This window comes from Pinus tabuliformis, chromosome X (assembly GCF_031772625.1).
Source record: "Pinus tabuliformis cultivar Carrire ecotype Pingquan chromosome X, CPIR1, whole genome shotgun sequence".
NCBI lineage: Eukaryota > Viridiplantae > Streptophyta > Pinopsida > Pinales > Pinaceae > Pinus > Pinus tabuliformis.
Window position 1 is genome coordinate 111,927,446 of NC_142308.1, and position 25,398 is coordinate 111,952,843.

Consider the following 25,398-nt stretch of genomic DNA (forward strand, 5'->3'; position numbering starts at 1 on the left):
CCAAGTCTATCCTTATTATTATAATAAATATTTATATTATTACGAAAAGAATATTTACACCAAAAAGAGCACCTTCCACGCCCTGACTTTCACTCAATTTTGTTTGACGAAATAATGTATTATGCGTTGATGTAAGCAGTGATGTAATAATCCACATTCAACATATAGAAACATAGAGAAACATATAAATCTTCTCATTTATCTATAATTGTTGAATTAATTAAAATTAAATTATTAAAATATTTTTCTATTTATTAAATTTTTTAATTTTATTATCATTTCATATATATAGCCTATCAGTATAGTAAATAACTCAAATAATTAATCACGAAACTCTTGTTTTTTTTGGTTAGGTTTTTTGTGAAGGCACATTCGTCGTCATGGAGAGAATCTTGAATGCTTTGTGAAAATGACCGTTACAATACCGCCAATAGCCATCTGTCAACCACGTTTTATCTCTCATCACGTGTTTCCCTACGATTTTGTCGTCCTGTTACGCCTGTAACGTCAACCTAATCCTGACACAGAACCGACAGGGACAGCTCCATCGCCTCCCTCCATTTAATTTGCTTGGTGGAATCACTCGGTTAATTTGCTTGGTGAGCGTTTCTTTGCATGATAATGTGCAAATATTAATAATAGGATTATTTTATGTTGTATGAGGTTCTGGAATTAAGGAATGTTGTGAATTTGGGTAGTGTGGGGAATGGTTAGAGGTTTTTCCAATGCACACACAATCTTCTGCAATATATATATATATATATATATATATAACGAAAGAAATACTCATCATCATGACATCTTAGATATCGCCCTTACATCAAGGTGCCACAAGCTTCCTTAACCTATCAAGAGATTGCTCTAGTTTCTCAATTAATGATATCCTTGTTAAGGATGTCTTTGGCCTTTTCAACTTAGGCTCATGTTTTGTGGGAAGTTCAACATATTTATCTATCCAAAAAATAATCTTCAAAACTCCCGAAACTTTTCCAAGCTCCTATTGCAGCTCCGGCTAAAAAAACAACATTCCCATACAATTTTAATGCTCCCTAAAAACAAGACCAACTAAAACAATTTCCCAACTCTCTATGTAACAGAATAATTATCCTTTCATCCTACTTAGTTTATTGAGAAACGAAAGTATGTTGAGCTATTTAAATAGTTAAAAGGACGTTTTCTCTTTGGATATATGAAGAGCTAAAATTATATCATTTATGAAATATCACATCTCTTTATATATTAAAATTAATTATTTTTAAATGTTTAATCACATAATAAATTATATCTATTTTTAAATATCACTAATTATAAAATATCACATTTATTCATATATTAAAGTATAACTATTGTAAAGAGTTGAATCAGGCCCAATCTATAAAAGATCTTCAATCAATAATTTCACGAACTTACTTTTCGGTATATCTTAAATTTTGGTGGTTTGTATCGTGCGGCCATGGCAGGAGTCCAAATGAAAGTAAAGGTATGGAGGATTTCCACTGTTGCACCAGCCATGCCTACTGCTAAGCATAGCATGTTCCTATCTGCCATAGACATTACTAAAATACCCTCTAACAACGTGGATATACTTCTTTTCTATAAAATACCAGACATTACTGCTGCCAAGGATTTTCCTACCATGGTGGAGAAGCTGAAGACAAGCCTAGCGTTAGTTCTGGTGGATTTCTATCCATTTGCAGGTCGGTTGGATAGGAAGGGAGCAGAATCAGGTCGGCCCCAAATCGATTGCAACGATGAGGGAGTGGAGTTCGTTGAAGCGACCATCGACATGGCATTTGAGGATGTGGAAATTGATAATTTTCAGCACAAAAACTTCTTCACGGAACTTGTCCAGATCCGCCATGGAAAGGATGACGATTCACTACTCTCAATACAGGTATGAAAAATTCACTCGCTTTCCATTTTCCTACGGATAATGTTTCAAAAGTAACGATGGCTACTGCAGGTCACTGCTTTCCAGGGAGGCGGATTTTGCATGGGAGTCAATTTTCATCACGTTATTGCAGACGGAAATTCTTTTTCGCATTTCATGAGCAGTTGGGCAGAGTGTAGCAGAGAACTTCCAGTTTCCAAGAGTCCTTACCACATGAGAACAGTCTTTCAGCGGGACAATGGAGATCGCTTAATACCCAACCTTTATTTGAGGGCTGAAGAAGTTGTCACCGATCTTATTAAGGAAGCGCAAATTTTCAGGTTTGTTCGAGATAATTCAGTGGCAATAAAATATTCGGAAATCAATGCAAGCACTCTTGATGGCTCAGTGGAAAACATTGATAAGTACACTATTATCCAGAAATCTGTCGAAGAAGAAACAAATCTGGAAATTTCAACTTTTCATTTCAGCGAAAAAGTAATTGAAGCTTTGAAGGAACGATCCGGCGCTTCAACTTCATTTGTAGCAGTTTCGGCGCAATTTTGGAGATGCGTAATGAAAGCTAGACAAGTTCCAGAAGACAAGCCTGTTTATTTTAGAGTGCCTATTGACTTCAGAGGGCGGGTAAAACCGCCATTGCCTCCAACGTATTTTGGGAACTGTGTATGCGCCGGTATTGCCCGGACAACGGCCAAACAGTTAGTGGAGAAGGATATCGTGTTTGCTGCGGCTCTCATCCAAGAAATCATCTCTTGCTGTGCCTCAGATGTGCACATCAATAATTTTGTAGACTACGTTGAATCTCATCTTGGCAGCGGCAACATTGACCCAACTCGCAACATTGACCCAACTCTTGGATTATGTAGCGATTACATTGTAATTACATCGATGTCTCCCAAATTTCCTGTTTACGAGATCGACCACGGATGGGGAAGGCCAGTGAGTGTGCAGGCTGCTTTCTTGACAGAAATTGGACGGATGATGTTGTTCCCCGGAAGGGAAGGAGGAAAGAGTATTGCTGTGTCCACCAAACTCCCTCGCCATCAGATGGAAACCCTGAAACAGATGCTCATGGTTATCCCCGATTGATGATGTTTCTTTTCTTATTTCGTGTGTAGCCCTTCTTTCTTGCTGCACATGGGAGTTGTTGAATTTGATTCACTAATAAGAGATTAAACTTCTATTAAAAGTAGTTGCATATAATGAGGAATCTTCTTGTTTTCTAATAGATGTCTTTGGAATACCATTTTGATTATTTTCTAAAATATTTATTTGATTTATAATTGGATTTATGTCTTTGGAATACCATTTTGATTATTTTCTAAAATATTTATTTGATTTATAATTGGATTTATGTTAATGAAATATATAAATTTTCAGAAAATCAATTGAATTAAAAATAAGACTAGGGAACAGCTAAAGATAATAGCACTCGGGTCCATGCTAATAAAATATATAAATTATCAGAAAATTAACTGAATTAAATATCAGATTAAGGAATGGCTAAAGATAATAACACATTTTGTCTTAACTTCAAAATACCATCACTACTACATATAGGGGGTTTAAGACAATATTTGAAATATTTTTTTGGGTAAATTATCTTAACTTGACACAACAAAAATTTGTGTATTGTCTTAAATATTGTCTTTAACAGAGTGTCTCAAATTATTGTTTTGAAAAATTGTCTTTATAAAGACAATGCACAACACAAGCATTATTGTCTCTTAGGAGACAATGCCATTTTCGTCTCTTAGAGACAATAGTTGGGATTAAAGACATATTCTCTTTATAGAGACAATGTCTTTAATCCTAGCTATTGTCTCCCTAAAGACAATAAAAATATATATTTAAAGACAATACGACATCACTTTTGTCTCTTTCGAGAATATAAAACAATGAACACAGAGAAATATCTCATCAATGAAATAAATCAATATAAAAAGTATTTAATTAAAAAAAAAGCTACAATATCATTAATTAATTTGTGTTAAGACATAATGAACCTCCTTCTTACAAGACAAGTGCTCTTCCATTGAGCTAATAGCCTTTAAAGAGTTATGCGAGTACTTATGGAACCTAATTTGCACCTAACCTCAACCCTATTGAAGGTTCTTAGCACAAGGAGCAAGCAATACAATTATTCCATGACCCAAAGTATATGATTGCTTCAATTAATTTCACAAGAGTACATACTAACTGCTATAATGAACACAACAACCTTGAATGAGTAACGGATTTTGCACCCAACACTAACTTTATTTTCCACTCGCAACAATATGGAAGAATGGACAATTGGATACAATTTTGATTGTGAGCTCCATCTAAGCCTTCTTCAAGCCTTCGTAATATACAAACAATGTTATGTGAAATAACCTTGTCAAATCTCATAAAAAAATGTCCATTAGAAGTGTTGCTTGTGTTCCTGAGAACTTCTTTGTGATTGCCTTCCACGTACTCATCCAAATATATCCTGTGATTGTTGTTGGGGGATGGTTGGTTTAATTATATACCTGAAGCTTGTTTGGAAGCAGGTACTAATGAATAAAAAACTATGGTAACCTCATGCATGGTGGGATGGTAAAAAGGTTGTCTCTTTGTGCAAAGAAATGCAAGATGGAAGACCTTTCTTACAAGCCCAAGACCTGTGCAAGTTGCTGCTACTTCTTCGTCTATAGTTTCCCTTACTATATCATTATCTACTTTGATAAAATCTGTATTCAAATGCCCATGTTAAATAAACCAAGGTTATTTCTTTAGTTTATTCGTCCATGAAATATCCCAAAACCAACTAGCTTCATAATTAACAAAAGGACAATCCCAATTGAAGCAAATTAAGAGGCATTATCATCTTACCAACTGAAGAAAATTAGAGTCATTATCCACATCTTTCCTCCCTATTATTAGCTCTAAAAGAACAATTTCATAGTTGTACACATCATACTTCTCATTAAGCCTAGATGTCCTTACATATTCAGGGTCAATATAACCAATGGTACCCATAACATAGGTAGAGGTGTGGATTTTTGCAAAAGGGATACATTTGGCAATGCCAAAGTCAGAAAATGCGCTTCAAATTGTTATCTAAGACAATGGTGGAAGTTTTTATATCTTTGTAAATAATACATGGGTTATAGTCATGATGGAGATATGTTAAACCTTGTGCAGCTCCCAAAGAAATCCTTAGACGCGTGTTCCAGTCTATCTTTATCATCTTTGAAGATCCTAAATACAAAATGCATTACTTGGATTATCCAAGTAGGCCATTAGAAATCATTCACTATATATGAAAGGCTGGTTAGAATCTTCTGCTAAAGGCTATATGACCATTATACGTGTAAATTTCTAGACGGGTTTTACCATCCATTTCACTGAGCATGTAAGATGTCCCATAGACTTCCATTCACCATGTAGTCATAGAACAACAAATTTCCATGTGGAGAAAGATAATAACCATGCAAACCCATAATATTATGATGCTTGATTCTTCCAACAGTCTTAATCTTAGTTTCGAATTGGTGCAAACCTTGTGGATAATGTGTGTATATTCTTTTAACAACAACTGGCTTCCAATTATCGAGAACACATTTATAAATTGTGCTTGTAGCATAATAACCAATTACATATTTCTCATTCAAATTTTCCATGTTTTTAATTATGTCATCATACATGTGGAGGGCCATGTCCATGTGAAATATTACTAGCCTCGGAGAACCTAGTCAAGATATGAAAGAATTTTTTAAACAAGGGACACATATTGATGTTGATATAATTATTAAGTCCCATAGAAATAATGCGTTGACCCATTTTATTTTCTGACCCTTTGGTAAAAGGTTTAGGATGATTTGAACAGTAGAGAATTATAAAGATCATACATACTGATAAAATTGAGCCCAACCTAAATGCAAACAATAGTCAGTGTTGAGACTTAAGCTGTCCATTTTCAAAATCAACTTAATACTCTTATAAATATAATTTCACTAAAACTTTTATCACAAAACATAACTAATCTATGGAATCTAAAATTTATTTAATGTTTCACCTTTTGTCATTTGGAATTTATCTCACAAAGTGATCCAATCCAATTGCCACAGAGACCTGGATTTCCTAGAAAGTTGATGCAGTAATCAATATTGTTAGATGAAATGCACAAATAAACTAATATCTAGAAATAATACCAAATTTAACCCAAAAGTAAATGTTTACATTATATCTACACCTTTCTAGGGTAAATCTTGTAAAGTTATTTATGATAGGAATATTACTAGACACATTGTTGTAGGAGAAATTTCTATGAAACAATTGAAATCATTTCTAGTATAAATTAGTACACGAACTAGAAATATGAATATTATTTCCTTTTTAATTTCAGAACAAAATGAACTTAGAATAGGGGATGGGATTCAAATGAATTCTTACAGTGTTGTAAGGCTGAAACAATTGTTCAACTAATATGACACCTCCCCTGATAAAATGTTGTTATTCAATATCTTGTATATGAGATAACTCTAGAGTTATTTTCCGAATAACTATGAATGTATTAAATGAGTCGTATTTTATAATCCATTTCAAGGAACTTATAATCAGACTAAATTATGTAGCTACTCAAGTTCTTGAGGAATGAGACCTGATAATTGGTTAGCAGAAAGGTCTCTGAATTGAAGAGATATCACACTATGTTATTGTTTTGTTAAAGTGGCAATGGGTACATTAATTAGTGATGTGGAAGAAAACATTACTATGGCACACATTTGCAGGCTACACAAATCTAGTACAGATACTTACTACACAAATCAAGTACAAAGGACTTACATATCCTCGAAGCCTCTCACATTTCTAGATTATGTTGGGAGAAAACCAATGATTTTATTTCCACTCAAATTCCTTGAATTCACAATCCAAAAGAGATCACAAGGATTAATATAAAATATACCCATAGAAACTTGTTTTTTTTATAAAAAAAAAAAAAAATTATAACCATATATTCCTGTGGTATTCCATATATTGGAGAAACGAGTTTGTCAATTAACTAGATGATCCATGAGCATGTTGCTGACATTAGGCACAATCTGTCCCACTCATCGGCTCTAGCTGAACATGCGGAGAAATAAAAACACCATGTATTCATTGAGGACTCTAGAGTCATTACGAGGGTTGATAATTTCCACCATAGGAAGGTTAGGGAGGCTATTGAGATTAAGAGGCATGCTAGAAATCTAAACAGGGATGATGGTTGTGTTATCGGGAAATCTAGTGTCTATGCAGAGCTGCTAGTCCCACTAAGGCTGGTAGCTACCTTAGAAACAAACAAACTAAAACTACTTTTGTTTTCCTTTATGAGAAATAGACAAGAGGGGAATAAGGAGACCAACCTCTGTCTTCCGCTTGGTTCCTTGCTTGATTCCTCTCCCTTCTGATAGATCTTTTCCACTCGCTTCTTCGTCTACCCAGCTTCAAAGAGCACCTGTAGAATCAAAGCAACATAATACTATCCAAGGACATAGATCTATTATCATAAACAATATAGGACCAGATATATATTGATCACACAAATGCATATATCATCAATCATACAAGAATGTGGAGGAAAACTTGAATAGCTTTATTACTAATCAAGAATAGCAAAGAGGATTACAACCAATTGTTCTGACCCAGCATCATCGTCTCAGCAAGAAAGCCCTTCTTCACCTCATGAAAAGCTTAGATCACCCAACACTATGATGTTGCACCAAGAAACCAGCAGCACTTCCTTACAAGATACAAAATTCCAGCCTCCGGATCTCTGGGATGTGGGATCCATATATAGATGTTTGCAAGGGGGCTGAGTCAGCTTTTGAGATTTTATTAGTGTCCTCTCTCTAATAGTTCTTGATTCCACTTGGAGATTGATGATCTCTTACTCATCCCTGGGCAAATGCAGAGAGGCAAGTGTCACAGAAGAAGTTTCTGGAAGATTCCATGATCCTGCACCTTGAAGATTGACCCTACCATTTGTCCACTCTCGCCCATCGCACCCCATAGAAGGGCTTTTCAAGATGCATCACACCTCCCGTGTGTATTTAGGTGGGATGCAGCGCACTTTGACCATGGAGTAGGTGAGATGGTCCAGTTTTGACCAGTTCTGAGCAGTTTTTCATGGAGAACTTTTGGGAGAAGATGTAATCAGTTGACCTTGTTCTTTTAGAGGTTGGAACAACACTTTTAGGGACTTAAGAGCCCTTGTTTTATGGACATTTATGGCTGGGGTTGCAGTGCCCAAAAATGTCTATAACAGTTGCCCCCTAAAGCATGAGGTCGTTAATATGTTTTGATGTCGGGTGAAATGCTTTATCATGAGGATCTGAAGTTTTTTCGAGCTGGAAGGTGACCTGTAATAATATACAATACAATACATTATCTTCATAATATTTTCATGATCTAGCTGAGGCGGGCATTCCCATGCTCAGCTTTATAAATTCACTTTCATGTACATAAGACATACAATCGTCTGAGTGTAGACTGATGATTCTAGTAGAGCCATCATCCCTTAGGTTGGATGATTATCTGTGCAGTAATGATGTACATTTGATGTCTTTATTTTCCTGAATATATATCACAGCCCGGATGGATGAAACTAGATCCGGGGTCTTCAATCTCGTTCGATCTTCACTCAAAGTACAGGTCGATCCATGTGAGAGATGTTCTGGAGTCGAACATGGAAAGACATCGCCTGATTACCAGCCAATGATGTAAGTTGTTAACAGGCGCGAGAGGAATCACCGATAATGATGATGACCCTCAAGGTACTACAGTACAATTCACGTGGTGTGAATAAGGGACTTGGCATTGAACACCACGCAAAATCTTTCGGTCGAAGGCCATTGATGTAAACCTGTCGCCGGAAGTGAGAAACTTAACATTGAGGCATGCAAGCTTCAGAGTACTGAAAGGGTTATTCCTAGATCGACTTCTTGGATAATGAGTTGATGTCGACAAGAAGCGATCTGTCATAGGAGGGCCTTAGTGAATCCCACATCAATGACATGGAACAGAGCAAATGATTTTAATGGAGGTGAAAACGATTTGGTGATATAAGGTTCAGGGTGGCGGTTATGAAAGAATGGAGCGTAAATGTATTGCAGTGGGTGAGACACAGGTGAATTCTCTGAGTGACTTCTCTTGAACATATCGGCGACACTGACATGATGGATTGGTAGCATTAACCCCAAATATGGATGGTGTGATGGACCTATGGTGATATGACCAGCGAACGGAACAACCCAACCCGACTCGGATGCGGATTGAAAGTGTCATGTTTAAGAGCGACTTGCTACCAATAAAGTTTCTTCAAGTTTTCTTCCCAATTTTTCCCCAGTCATTGTTGACCAGTACCTCTTTATTTTTTTCAAGCTTGAGGAGGATAACATATTCTTGTTCTATAATTTTCCCTTCGGGAAAACCCATCGCTATGTTTTAACGAGCCTAGCGATAGTGAAACTCGTTCTTGTCTGTATGGACAAGTTTGTCACTATTCGGTTTTAACGAGTTTAATTACAAGGATAACTCGGTCCTTTTCAATTTTAGAGAGTCTGAAAAAGGGACGTAAAGAGAACTCCAATAATCCTTTTTCGTCATATAATCCCTTGAGTCCGAAAAAGTATAAAACAATACAAAAGGGATGAATTTTCGGTACTTTTAACGAGCCGAACAAAACAAGCACTCGATCCTTTTGCGTAATAATCCCTCAAGTCCAAAAAGATTAAAATCTAAAGGAGGGATAGCACTTCCGGTCCCTTTAACGAGGTGGAGAGGCCAATGGCTTGGCAATCTTTTCATATTTTACGAGTGAGTTCAAAAGAGCTTAAAGGAGACTCGTTTTTTGAGGAACGAGTGATAAATTCGGGTAGCAGCTGATTCCAGGTAAGGTTTGGAATTTTCCAATCACGACAGTGTCACAAGGATGGTTAATAGGATCACTCTTCGCAGATGTTCCTCAAAAGGGGTAAACAATCAAATGGAGGTGAATGATTGGCCAAAACAAAGTGGAGGTGATGATGAGAACACCACCAAGGCTTCAAAGGCTGATGATAATACATTCACGTTGGTTATTTACCAGAAATTGGTTCATTTTTTAATGAGATTAAACTCTGGGGGAACATTTTCTCATTGCTTATGTTTATTTTTTAACGAGCTTGAATTCCGCGTTAAAACTGCTCGATATAATGGTCATTGATTGTCTTGATTTTACCATCGACAACTTTGTTTTTTCAAAGGTTGTACTACCTGCTCAATTGCTTCATCAAACTTAGCTAGAAACGAACAATATATGTTTGAAAAATGAGTTAAAACACTAATATTTTACTTGAATTATGTGAAAAGTAATTTAAAAGTGATTTTTACCTCTCATTTTACCATTTCATTTGAACTTTGGTTTGTTGGAGCTTTGGAGGTGCTTTCCCCCTTGATTTTCACTAGCTGATTCCGGGAGATTCTATGGACGATTCTCGGCGCCGTCTGGACCAAGTAGGAGCTAAACCTGAGCTCTTTAATTTCATCCTTTCCTTTTTGAATTCTGAGCATGTTTTCTGGTTTTTCTGAGCCTCTGGGGTTTGAAAAACTCGCCTTGGCTCCATCGCACCTCTTCTACATCGAAAGGTGCGATGCATGCCGGCTTGGCCATTAGCCAGACAGCATGCATCCCACCTAGAACACTGTTGCGGGTGCGATAGGCGCAAAGAGGGAAATTTATGCACAGTTTTTCATGGAAATTTTTGCTTGTTTTTCACCAAATCAGGATCTTGACTCTTCTCTTGTTTGTTTCAGAGATTCATTGGAGAAAAATGCCTGTTACATGGCAAGAACGTGAGCATGAAGAAGAGGACATGCTTGCTTTACATGATCCGGTTGCGGTAAATGCACTGCGGAACGGTAAATGCACTGCGGAACTGTGGCTTGTTCAAGTTTTTCTGCATCTCTTGCATGAGGCAAAAAATCAACCTGTTGCAATATTTTCTCGATGCATGGGATCCTACCACCCAGGAGTTCCAGATTAGGGGTAAGTCCATCCCCTTGACTGTCGTGGACATCTATTTTTTGACCGGCTTATCGAGGCAGGGTGCCCCTATCTCATTATTAGGTTCGGCCCGTGGGGGTGAATCTGTGAGAGATTACATTCGCAGGTATTGTAGAGAGTGATCTCAGCCGAGTAAGGACGGCAAGCTCATTATCTGAGATGTCACTGACAGGTCCCTGAGGACCATTCTGTTTACTTTTGCTAGACTGGCTGGTAGTGCGCCTCTTCACGTGGCCAACAGGTCTTATATGCAGTACGCCTTGGAATGCCTTGAACCAAAGGTGTTCAACTGGTGTGATGCAGTACTCTCTATGATGAAAGAACAACTGACCAAGGTGAAAAATGGAAGATTGAAGAACTTTGGATATGGTTCTATCTTGACAGCTTTCGCCTTGGAAAAGATCCCGCTGATGCAGTCGCAGTATGTTTCACTTGGTTTACCTCCATCGACTGAGCCACGGATGCAGAGATGGGTCGACCTTATGGCCAGACATGCTGGTCAGTCCTAGGTTTCCTTTTCTGATACCTTTTTCGGGTGGTTCAACCATCAGGAGATGGCTTTTTCCGAGTATCCATATGCCGGTATGGATTTCCGGGGTGATCTGGATTTTGTACTGCCTGCTGGCGAGTAGTGGGGTGTCATCGATAAATTCTCTGACCATATCTCTGTTTATCGTTTCTCTTTATAATGTTCTTGTGCTTTCTTCTATCAGGACTAATCAAAACTCATTTGCTCATGCAGATGTTGGACCAATCCGACCAATAGTATGCTTGAGAGTGCCAGCTGCCGCCCCAGCAGGAGAGGTTGTGGGAAGGGCTATCCTTCGTGAACTTGATGTGGCCGAGACCCTTCCAGCATTGCAGGATCAGGTCGAAGGCCTCACTCTTGGTATTCCGGACGTGAGGACTGACGAGCTGCCCCTGAGGTTGCAGCGACATACTACCGGCGTGCTGAGTCGGTGGACTAGGCTTTTATGCATGATTGCACAGACGGTGACTTGTTATCACCAGCGTCATTAGACTAGGGTGCCCCCTAGCGTTTTGAGTTTTGGTTCATTTGACCAATTTTTTCTTGGTTATAGAACATTATGTGTAAACCATAAACAGTTATATATATATTTTTGATTTTCGGAGTTCTATTTTCGTTAAGTTACATGATCCTGATGCAAATACTGATGAAATGCTTCTTTTTATAAATGTTGCAAATGTCTATCTAACACATAATTTGCCAATGAGTCCGTTAATGTGTTTAAGTTTCTGGAAATATGCTTGGTATTAAATAAAATCAAATTGTCTTTCCAAAATCTTGACCCTTAGGAACATGCGATAGATAGCTGGATTTCGAACGGAGTAGATATCAGTGAGTTGTAGTATGACGAGCTGTGAGTCTAGCCTGATGACAAGTCAGCTTATTCCATGTGTGATGGCATCAGAGAGAAGTCCTATCAACGCGCTATATTCAGCGATGTTATTTGTTGACCGACCAATACATACCCCTCTGAAACTTACTAACTCGCCACTTGGATCAAAAATGGCCCAGGCCGCAGAAGATAGATTCTGCGAACTACAACTCGCTCCGTCAGCATATCCAACAAAAGATTCCAATAGGTTCGACATCTGCGACAAATGTAAAAAGTGGATTACTTGACCAAAACAATTACTCTTAGCGAAAACAAAAAATGTAACAAAAGCATATGGGTTACCACACTGAATCATGCGTAGTAACGCTTAAGGTACAACCCGTTACGGGGTTGCGCCAGTGGAATCCCGTCATAATCCATTAACTCGTAGGCTCCTTTTGCTAACACTTGCTTAACAATATAGGGGCCCATCCATAAAGACTTGAACTTACCTACTCCCAATTTATTAGATTCCTGGTCATAAAATAAGACCAAGTCACCTTTTGAGAAGACACGGGGTTTGACATTCTTATCGAACTATGCCTTGAATCATTTCTTATGGGCTTCGTTAGCCAAAGCGGCATCACAACGGGTTTCATCCAATTGGATTAGTTCCAAGAAACGAGCCTCCTCTTCTGAAGTTCCGGGGAGAAGGTCGACTGCGAGTTTGAGGGACGAGATTTCACACTGAACTGGTAAGATTGCTTCTAGGCCATACACCAGTTGAAAAGGTGTGAACCCGGTTGCATTCCTTACCGATGTTCGGTATGCCCACAAGGCTGAGTACAGGATCAGGTGCCAACTCCTTTTGTGGACTCCAATCATCCTTTGCAACATTCGCTTCAAGACCTTGTTGATTGCTTCAACTTGTCCGTTGGCTTGCGGGTAATATGGAGTAGAGCTATCGTGGGACAACCCTAATTTGGCAGCCAATTCAACCATCATATGATTGCGAAAATGCGATCCATGATCTGTGACTATGGACTGTGGAACGCCGAATCTGGTGACTACATGATTGAAAAAGAAAAGGGCAGTTGTTTCACCAATGTTATCTAATGTAGGCATCGCCTCGGCCCATTTGGTAAAATCGTCTACTGCGACTATGATATACTCATGCCCCCCAGTCGAGGTGGGGTTACATGTCATGAAATTGATGCCCCATTTGGCGAATGGCCCAACAACAACTATCGGTTGCAGGGGTGCGGGTGGTTTTCTGGTTTTGCTATCGAAAATTTGACATGCATGGCAACTCCTGACTGCGGTTATGCAATCTTTGAACATTGTTGGCCAAAAGTATCATGCTTGTAAAATTTTCTGCGCCATAGCGTAACCAGATTGATGCCCCCCACACGTGCCTGAATGGCAATCATTCAGGGCTTTTTCAGCCTCCTCATGGGTGAGGCACCTCCTCATAACTGTATCGACACCACGACGATAAAGTGTATTACCGATGATCATGTAGTATTTTGATTGGTATCGAATACGTTTTTGTTCCGAGCGAGAGGTATTAGACCTATATTTTTGGGTTTGGAGATAGATGATTATATCTCCATACCACGGATTGCTTGAAGATATCATAAACAGAGATTCATCCACGATGGTTTCTTTGGATGTTTCATCGTTGGACGACGATGGTAGATCGCATAGTAATTTCATGAAAACCAGGGATTTCTTTGATTTGGATTTTACGAGTTCTAGATCAAACTCTTGAAGAATTGCTATCCATTTTGAATATTTTCCCCCCAGCAACTGTCGCGACAATATATAAGTCATGGGGTTGCAATCTGATAAAATGGTAGTTTTTCGAAAGAGGACAGAGTGTCGAAACCGCTATATCGCTTGAACAGCTGCGAGAGCCAGCTTTTCAACATAGGAATACTTACCATCTATATCATTTAAGTTTCTACTCAAATAATATATAGGATGTTCAATTCCGTTGTCTTCTTGAACTAAAACCATTGCGATGGTTGTATCTGCTGCAACCAGATACAGGTTAAAGTCTTTTTGATAATCAGGAGCGTACATTAATGATGCTTTCATTAGGGATTCTTTTAAAGCATCAAAGGAAGCTTGCGCAACCTAATCCCAAACGAAGGGTACTTGTTTTTTCAATAGATGTGTATAACCTTTAGCAAGTTCGGCGTAATTTGGAATGAACCTCCTCAGAAAGTTTGCTTTCCCTTGGAGTTTCTGAATCTGAAGCAAATTTGAAGGTGGAGGCATATTTATGATTGCCTGAACCTTACAGGGGTCGAGACGGATCCCATGCTTTGAGACTACAAAGCCAAGTAAACGACCAGAACTGACACAGAACACACATTTGTGTGGATTGAGTCGTATCTTGTAGTGTCAGCAACGTAGAAATATCGCTCTCAAATGCTGTGGATGATCAGTCCTCTTTCGCGAATGAGCCGGAAGGTCATCGAGATATGGTTGAACGATGTTTTTGATGTCATGGAAGGCATAATTCATTGCCCTCTAAAATGTTGCCCTTGCGTTCTTTAAACCAAAGGGTAATTTGTGATATGCGAATGTGCCCCACGGACAAATAAATGCAGTCTTTGACTGGTCCTGTGGGCGGATATTTATTTGATTATACCCGGAGAATCCATCCATAAATGAAAAGATTTCACATCCGGTGCATTCATCAATTATCTGGTCAATAAAGGGTGTAGGGTAGTTGTCTTTCGGACAAGCTTGATTTACATCCCTATAATCGACGCACACTCTAATCGTTCCTCGCTTTTTCATCACAGGAACAATGTTTGATACCCAATTGGTTAGAGGAACCGGGTAAATAAAACTAGCATGGAGAAGTTTCTCAACTTCTGCCTTGATGGCAGCGGCTTTCTTGGGGTGCACCTGCCGTAGCCGTTGTCTTACAGGTTTGAAATTTGGATACATCTTTTATCTCGTGTTCAACTATACTCGAGTCAATGCCTGGAATTTCATCATATGACCAAGCAAAGACATCTCTGAATTTGTGAAAAAGATCGTTATATATTTCCGGTTCTGAAGGAGAACAACATTTTCCAACATAAATATTCTCTACAACATCCGTTTTGGTCGAGATATTTATGGCGATAGTCTCTTCAATATTGGACAAGTTTCACTCGGAATCCACCGTGTTTATAGTATTTGAAAGGAAATCAAAAACTGAAGGATGATTAAGGTCATCAGGAGTATCTTCTTGACAATCAGGAAGATGGGAACGATGGTGGTAATCTTCCCATGGCGCCCCTTCAATTATCATTGACTGAACAATTCCTTCGTCAGTGTAATGCACTTGCGACCAAGGATCTGAAGGGGTGCCATATTCCTTAGACCTATCTATCCAAACGATTGATGAACATTGATTGGGGTCTACCTCCCATGCCGAAAACATTGATTGCTACAATATTTCTATTGGGCTTGGAGGCAATACCTGCAGATGATCCATGTTAATATTGTTTTCAGAGATCTTTTGAATCGAAGATATCATATTGCAGGTTCCTACCATTGCTACTTCCGCCAGATTGATTGGAGGTGGGAGAGCAAAAGTTCCCATTAATATAGGGTCTTTTAGTAGGCCTACTCCGATAATTTGAAGCGAATGGGGGCTTCCATGGATCATTGGAATGCTTCCCGTAACTTGGGAACTATTGGGGAGAAATGTTTGTTGGTCGATGATCGTAATTCCTCCTTGAAAAGGAAATGCAATCTTTCTAAAGTAGGTCGACACAACAACAGCCATAGCATATATCTAGGGCCTTCCCATTAGGATGTTGTAATCGAGGTTTCCGACGATTACTTCAACATCTATTTCTACTGTTTTCCCCCCTAGTTCAACTTGCAAGTTACTTAGAATACCACTTGGGGTATATGTTCGTCCATCAAATGCTTTTAATGTCGTCGAAGATCGTGACAAGGTTGGAGATCCTAAAGTTTTCCAGCAACTCATCGACATAATATATGTAGATGCCCCCTCATCAATAATTGTTCTATGAACAGTTTTGTTGAGGGCTTTCACCTGAATGAGGAAAGCTAATTGAGTTGGTAACTGAGGATCATATCCTTTGTGATTAAAGGACACAAGATTGGAATCCTTTGGGTCTATCCCACCTATAGCTAATAATAAAGCCTGCTTTTTGGATGGGCAATTTTGTAGTACTTCAAGTGTCGACATAGCGGATGGCGATTGGGCCAGATATTCCACTATATTATAATGTTGTGCTGCTCTGGCACGAGGATTAAATGTCGACTTGTGTACTACTCCCTTTGGCGGTTTTATTGTTAGCTCTGGAACGATGGGCAGCGCAACTTCTGTCGAAGTTGTTGTCGAACTACTAGGTTGATCTTTATCCTTGTTGTTTGACAGGTGTGGATTCCTGTAATCTTTATTCCTTGTTGATATCAAAGCATCATTTTGCTGTTTCGAAACCGACAACATCAGCACTTGGGACGGGGAAGCATTTTCACTAGCAACCAGATTTGTTCCTGGATTTGGAAACGGATCAGTCAATACCGCCGAGGTTTTTGAATTCTTGAAGAATTTTCTAAGCTCAGCTTTATATGGACAATCTCTTGTCCAATGATCCTCATCACATATTAACCATGGACGTTTTTGTTTCCTATCTCCAGAAGGGTTCGCAGAAGAATTTTCAGGTGATGATTCCTCCTGTTTCTTCTTCTTCCCTTTGTTTTTTTTCTTGCCTCCTGGTTGCTTGGTTTCTTTGCCTTTATCAGTCGAGACGACATTTACTTCCGAGGCGAGAAGTTCTTCTTTTTCATTTTGACTAGAAATCTTACGGGCCTTTTTAGATGTAGCCTTTGTTGATTTCGTGTCTGTCGTACCAATCACACCATCGCCGGCATGAGAGTCATTGTTCGATTTAGAAGGAGGAAGGACGGAAAATTCCGGTCTGGGAGCGTCAGGGATTTTATCGTAGAGTGTGCCAGACTGAGTATAAATCAAGTCTAAATATTGCGCACAAGCAATAACTTGCTCTTCAGTGACAACTCCTCCTTTTGCCACATCTTCTTTAATGGAAGGTAATAATGACTTAATAAACCATTCAGCTAAAAGCTGATCAGGAACATACGTTTTACCATTCTACGACGACGTCGCCACTCATGAATATGATCGAATATGTGAGTGGCCGTTGTTTTCTTGAAATTGGTAAGAAGTTCTGTTCATGTTTCGTACCTTATCGGTAAATGAAAATGGGTTAAAAAGGTTATGGCTAGGGCACTGAAGTTGTCAAACGAAGCTCTGGGTAACTCGATATACCACTTTGCTGCTGGACCAATTAAAGTCCTCTGAAAAAGGCGAAGCCTAATCGATCATCGTTTAGGGTGTTTAATGAACACCACAGATGAAATGTCATCACATGATTCGATGGGTCTTCACCCGGATTTCCATTAAATTTAGGAATATCTGACGGAAGTTTATGCGGAATCGCTGGCCACCAAGGGGCGTAAGCAATTGGATCGTTCGTTAGCCGATTTAGATCTGGTAACTCTAAAGTTGCCACGAAGGGTAACTGTTGATTCAGGTTTGGTGAAGCATACCCAGGATAGGATGGAATGGCCTGGGCAGTTAGTCTTTGCATACCAGCATAATGCATTTGACGCTGGTAACTTTGGTAAGGTTGATGGGCATAACCATTGTAGAATGGTTGACTTTGATCGTTTTGAATATACGGCTGCCCATTATTTACAAAGATTTGTTGCTCAGATCCTTGGTATACTTGTTGGAATTGCGGTTGTTGGTATTGCACCAGCCATGGTTGCGAAGCCATGTGATGTTGTCCAATACTTACCGTTTTACCAAGATGAGGGGTAATTGTACCCATTTGGACCTGTGTCATTCCACTAGTTGGCGATTGTGGTTGAGTCATAGGGACAAGAGGCTGTTGCATTACAACCTGAGAAACCTGAGGTTGGCATACAACAGGCAACACTTTTACTTGTGACACCATCACAGTAGTTGGCGTAGTTGGTATATTTGACATAGGTAAACATTGTTGCATCGAATATACAACTCTTGGTTGTTGAGGCAGTATTGGCACCCAACCGCTAGATGTAATTCTAGCATAACCTAAATTTTGTTGTGAACTCTCGTATGGTTGTCCTCCCAGAGGAGAAAATGAAAGGGTATATTGCCCCCCATACGGCGGTATTACGGTACTCAAAGGAATTGTTTGTCCTTGAGGACCAGACTGCCCAAATTGACACCCTAAAGGATCAATTTGCTGAGACTCAACATAAGAGTTCCCAGATACTATTCCGGATGAACAAATAGGAACGGACCATACTGTCAAAATAGCCCCTGAGTGGGCCCCTTCTAGCGATTGAGAGCTATTTGGGATAGATGGTATGCTGGCGAACATTGTTGGAGTGACAGCAGGAAGTTCTGCCGTCGCTGTGTCGGATGACACAGTCCTAGATGTCGACGGTTGTTCAGACATTTCTAGTCTATCCAAAATATTTCCTAGCGATTCTACAGGAGCTTCCGATGATGGTAGACTAATTTCTGATGAAGAAGGATATAGAGTGATCCCCAATCCAAATGGCGATGGAGTACTAGATGGAGGATCCTCCACAATATCTTCTATAGCAATCAGACCAGGTGGAAGAGGTAGACCGTCAGGTCCGTAAAATATTTCTGGTGCCGAAGAAGGTATAGAATCTGCAGTGACAGATGTTTGGGGAATAACACCTTCTGAATCAGCTGTAGATGGAGCTGGTTCAATAATACAAGTGTTTACCTTCACACTAGGATCAGTTCTACTGTCCTTTGGTGGCTGCTGAACTTCTTCTGTAAAGGCAGGGATACCAGAAATGTTTGGAGTAACCGGAGTCTCTGAAGGTGTTGGAACACTTGTTCTAACGTTACCAGGGGATTTGGAACCGGTTAAACGAGTTCACTTTGTCCGTAATAATTTCGATTCTGGAGACAAAGACGATTGACTCGTAAGCCTCCGCAAATGACGGGGTTTCAATTGAATTTCTTCCACGATTGTGGATTACTCGATCAACTAAAAATCAAGGGGAAATATGTTTCCGAATTAAATGAATTTTAGACGCTTTGACACAACTTGTTTTTTTGATTTTTAAGAGTCGAGAAAAAAACAAAAGATGACTCTAGTCGCCTTCGATTTTTAATGAGCTTGAAGTGACAAGTGCTCAGATGGAGCTTTTACTTTAAGGAGTCTGAAAAGGAACGAAAGAGACTGCTCTGGAAATCTAGACAAAGGGATTACCAAACCAATCGCAAAACTACAGAATACTTTTTATGGTACAGCAGTGAATCTTCCCGAATGCTGTGTTGAGTGCATTGCGATCGATAGGGTAGCAGACGCGGCTTCCTATGGATAAAGGAAAAAGCCTATTTTGGTCTCCCAATATATACGATGGTACGTGGGAGTACAAGTACGTAATGGCACTTGTCGTCTCAAAGTGGAGGAATCACCCAACCATCAATGAAAACAACAGGTACCAGGGTTTACGACGCCGGAATACGTCTCTAGCCTAGACTTCTAAATGTTGTGCGTTAGGTTCCAAAGCATTTTTAGATTCATTAAATTTATTTTACAGTTGATCTTGCTTAACAAATTTTCCTTTCAGTTTCACTGCGTGATGTAGATGTACAATTCCTAAAATGCAATCTATGATGATAAACAATCTTTTAATCTTCTTTTTGCAATGAAAATCCTAGCTACTAAGGAAAGAGAAATGATATTCTTTCAACATAGAGCAGAGAGCACACACTATATGCACTGTCCTAAATCAAACCAACAAATAGTCTAAATGCAAATGCACATGCATGTATTTGTTTTTCAGCCTTCTTAATGTGTGAATGATAAAAAGAAAGCTAAGCGCAAATCTGAATTATTTTTCAAAGCGACATTACTAACAAGTTTCTTTTCAAGACAAAATGAAGACAATGACGACACTTTGCGATTTGGGATTGAAAACTTGCTTTCAACACTTGAAAAACTACTAATTCAAATCAAATACAAGAGTAATAGTGTAATCAACTATCAAGAACAATCGGATTCTCTTCTACGACTGAAAACGACACTTGCGACACTTTCAAATCAAGAAATGACAGTTCAATTACGCTACTTCTTTGTAAAAGAGAACTGAAAATGACTCAAAATACATAAAAACATTTACAGTTCTTTGCACAATTGAGGCGGAGTAATGGCAAGGAAGGGGGTTTCAACAGAGGTGTACTGACTACAGGCAGTAAAACTCCTGAATAGAGCTGAAAAGAGTGAACACAGAAACCAAAATCTGAGAGCAGAAGAGGCCTTGTCTGATCAGCGCACCTGTAACACAGGGAAAAAGAGATGCAGCGCACCTACTACACTCAGGAAGTGCGATGCATCCAGAATCCAAAGAAGAGGCAGTGCGCTGGTCCAGGGACGAGACTTCAACTAGGTTCCAGGTCACAGTTTGCAATTCAGTTCAAGGGTTTAGGCTGAGCAAGTGGTAATCAGTAAATCAATCACAGGGGTAGATCTAAGGAGGTTACTAGAGCCACCACAAGGGCAATTAGAGAGCTTGTAAATCATTTGTTCAGTTCATAAACAAAACCCGGAGATAGACTGAAGCATCATTGATCTACTTTGCACTTGCATAGCAAATGCAGTTCGAAGGCTAGCTGGCTTGACTTCAGGCTCCGTCTGTAAGTTTATAAAGCAAACAAATATAGACAAACAAACAATCTATTCTCTGCCCAGCGAAGTCGCCATTTTGTTATCGGGAAATCTAGTGTCTATGCAGAGCTGCTAGTCCCACTAAGGCTGGTAGCTACCTTAGAAACAAACAAACTAAAACTACTTTCGTTTTCCTTTATGAGAAATAGATGAGAGGGGAATAAGGAGACCAACCTCTGTCTTGCGCTTGGTTCCTTGATTGATTCCTCTCCCTTCTGATAGATCTTTGCCACTCGCTTCTTCGTCTACCCAGCTTCAAAGAGCACCTGTAGAATCAAAGCAGCATAATACTATCCAAGAACATAGATCTATTATCATAAACAATATAGGACCAGATATATATTGGCCACACAAATGCATATATCATCAATCATACAAGAATGTGGAGGAAAACTTGAATAGCTTTATTAATAATCGAGAATAGCGAAGAGGATTGCAACCAATTATTCTGACCCAGCATCATCCTCTCAACAAGAAATCCCTTCTTCACCTCATGAAAAGCTTAGATCACCCAACACTATGATGTTGCACCAAGAAATCAGCAGCACTTCCTTACAAGATACAAAATTCCAGCCTCCGGATCTCTGGGATGAGGGATCCATATATAGATGTTTTCAAGGGGGGTGAGTCAGCTTTTGAGATTTGATTAGTGTCCTCTCTCTGATAGTTCTTGATTCCACTTGGAGATTAATGATCTCTTACTCATCCCTGGGTGAATGCAGAGAGGCAAGTGTCACAGGACAAGTTTCTGGAAGATTCCATGATCCTCCACCTTGCAGATTGACCTTGCCATTTGTCCACTCTCGCCCATCACACCCCATAGAAGGGATTTTCAAGATGCATCACACCTCCCGTGTGTATTTAGGTGGGATGCAACGCACTTTGACCATGGAGCAGGTGAGATGGTTCAGTTTTGACCAGTTCTGAGCAGCTTTTCATGGAGAACTTCTGGGAGAAGATGTAATCAGTTGACCTTGTTATTTTAGAGGTTGGAACAACACTTTTAGGGACTTAAGAGCCCTTGATTTATGGAAATTTATGATTGGGGTTGCAGTGCCCAAAAATGTCTATAACAGGTTGGAAATTGAGTAAGAGTTGGGTTTTGGCCCTCTCTTCGTGATTCCACACCCCTTGTCTCCCCCACTCCCCGCCTTTTTTTTAATCCACCATATTCTAGTTTATTTGTTTATCATTATTAGAATAAGTTCACTCCTATCCTTTTCTTTATAAATATATCATATATAATATTTTGTAGCCTGTATTATCGCTCTTTTTTAAAGATAATTGAAATAAATATTTAGGCCCCTTTAATAATTTATAATAGTTTGACAATATTTATTTAACATAATTATAATAATTAAGCTAATAATTACTTTTAATATATAATATTTTTAATCTTATTCTTAACCACTCTTAACCTTATCCTTTATAAATATATAATTTTGGAACTAACTCTTAACCCTATTATTATTTAATATTTTAATTAATTGGGTTATGTAAACCCCTGACAATTATTTTTAATATTTATAGCTCATTCTTAATCCCTAATTAATTTATGACCTATTCTTTACAACTTCTTTATACATAAATATTACTTTGTAACTAATTTTTATCCCATATAGTATTATTATTCATTATCAATATATATAATTATGCTTCCTAACAACTATTTTTTAACTAAAATTTTAATATTTTAATAAATATTTCCTTACTGCCATTTTAGAATTTTTCTTGATTAACTAATCACCAACGGCTAACTCTTGGCAATGATGCATCCATGCTATTTATTCTTGAAGACTAACTGATTTTCTCACCTTGTCGTAAGGATGACCCACATTAGTTGGTTTGAAACGTCGACCAAATCCTAATGATGTGATTAATCCAAAAGACATTTATCTACAATATGGATCACAAAGGTCTTAGATCTAACATAATATTAGTTGTAATATAAAAAAATTATAATATATTAATAATTATATTTAACACTTTTTTTTGTCGATCAAACTACTTTCATTAGATTTTCAAAATGGCATAACATACAAAATTTGTCTCAACAATCCCCACACTCTCATTCCGATTAGATTTTTTGAGGTTGGGGACTGGAGGATACCAAAAAGGACACTTAGCATACATTATTTTTTTGAGGCACAGAAGCCTTGTCATACTAGTAATAACTAAAAAAGAGACTAGAACTGACATCATCAAATCAAGGAGGGGGGTGGGGGGGGAGTATAGGGTGAGAAACAAAGTAACAAACACAATCATGAATGTGGAAATCAATATGTTCCACTCGCACTTCCAAGCTATGAAGGTGATCATTAGTGTGATGGTGACTGTACTGGAGACTGTCTAGTTGAGCCAGTGTTTCATTTTGACTATACTAAATATCGGTAAGGTAAGCCACTATCTCATCTATGTCATCATACATGTGGTCCCTTGGGATGTCCGAATCAATTTGGATGTGCCGCAACTACTCAACAAGGGAGTGCAAAGAAGTCAGGGCCTTAATGTGGCCTGGAGAGCAAGCTAGAGAAATGGCTTTTGCACCCTCTGTCTCCTGGCTTGCCATATTGGTGGATGATGAAATGTGTTCAAACTCAGGATGAGTCCAAATGAAAGTAAATGTATCGAGGATTTCCACTGTTGCACCAACCATGCCTACTGCTAAGCATACCATGTTCCTATCAGGCATAGACATTAGTAACATACCCTCTAACAACGTGGGAATATTTCTTTTCTATAAAATACCAGACATTACTGTTGCCAAGGATTTTCCTACCATGGTGGAGAAGCTGAAGACAAGCCTGTCGTTAGTTCTGGTGGATTTCTATCCATTTGCAAGTTGGTTGGACATGAAGGGAGGAGAATTAGGTCGGCCCCAAATTGATTGCAACGATGAGGGAGTGGATTTCGTTGAAGCAACCGTCAACATGGCATTTGAGGATGTGGAAATTGATAATTTTCAATACAAAAACTTCTTCACGGAACTTGTCTAGATCTGCCATGGAAAGGATGACGATTCAATTCTCTCAATACAGGTATGAAAAATTCACTCGCTTTCCATTTTCCTACAGATAATGTTTCAAAAGTAACGATGGCTACTGCAGGTCACTACTTTCGAGCGAGGTGAATTTTGCATGGGAGCCAATTTTCATCACGTTATTATAGACGGAAATTCCTTTTCGCTTTTCATGACCAGTTGGGCAGAGTGTAGCAGAGAACTTCCAATTTCCAAGAGTCCTCACTGTTGGAGTCACGATTACCGTTACACCAAAACTCGTAGGTGTTAGTAAACAGACACATCGCTAGATTTAAGCACATGCCACGAAACACACGAGAAGCGTTGACCTTCTACACCACCATTAACGGGGAGCCAACAATATTCCCCCCCAAAGCAAGCCCAGTGTGTTTCGAAGTCGAGACCTCTCGCTCTGATACCACTTGTTGGAGTCACGATTACCGTTACACCAAAACCCACAGGTGTTAATAAATAGACACATCTCTAGATTTAAGCACATGCCATGAAACACACGGGGAGCGTTGACCTTCTACACTGCCATTAACGGGGAGCCAACACTCACCACATGAGAACAGTTTTTCATCAGGACAATGGAGATCGAGCAATACCCAACCTGTATTTGAGGGCTGAAGAAGTTGTCACTGATTTTATTAGGGAAGCGCAAATTTTCATGTTTGTTCGAGATAATTTAGTGCCAATAAAATATTCAGAAATCAATGCAAACACTGGTGATGGCTCAGTGGAAAACAATAATAATAGTATTATCCAGAAATCTGTCATAGAATTAGAAACAAATATGGAAATCTCAACTTTTCATTTCAAAAAAAAATTCATTCAAGCTTTTAAGGAATGATCTGGTGCTTCAACTTCATTTGTAGCCATTTCCGCGCAGTTTTGGAGATGTGTAATGAAACCTAGAGAAGTTCCAGAAAACAAGCCTATTTATTTTAGAGTGCCTATTGACTTCAGAGGGCAGGTAAAACCGCCATTACCTCCAACGTATTTTAGGAACTGTGTATGCAGCGGTATTGCCCGGACAACAGCCAAATAGTTATTGGTGGAGGATATCATGTTTGTTGCGGCTCTCATCCCAGAAATCATCTCTTGTTGTGCCTCAGATGTTCACATCAATAATTTTGTAGACTTCATTGAATCTCATCTTGGCAGCGGCAACATTGACCCAACTCTTGGAAATTTATGTAGCGATTACATCGCAAGAGCTAACCAGCGTGCCATAGGGCATTAAAGCCCGTATGGAGGCCCCCATTACCGTACATGCCCATGCCTTTCCATCCTGCATCCATCATTTCTCCGGGAGCTCGAGGGCCCAT

General features: G+C 39.0%; 1 protein-coding gene and 1 pseudogene across 1 annotated transcript; one reads left to right on the forward strand and one right to left on the reverse strand.

Moving 5' to 3' along the window:
* Nucleotides 1-1,492: 1,492 nt before the first annotated feature.
* Nucleotides 1,493-3,064, forward strand: LOC149138673 (hydroxycinnamoyltransferase-like). The gene is made up of 2 exons (XM_089449244.1): nt 1,493-1,894; nt 1,964-3,064. The coding sequence occupies exons 1-2, from the start codon at nt 1,511-1,513 to the stop codon at nt 2,978-2,980; spliced, it is 1,401 nt and encodes a 466-aa protein (XP_089305370.1). The 5' UTR covers nt 1,493-1,510; the 3' UTR covers nt 2,981-3,064.
* Nucleotides 3,065-4,215: 1,151 nt separating this feature from the next.
* LOC149138674 (LRR receptor-like serine/threonine-protein kinase SIK1) lies at nt 4,216-25,398 on the reverse strand (annotated as a pseudogene).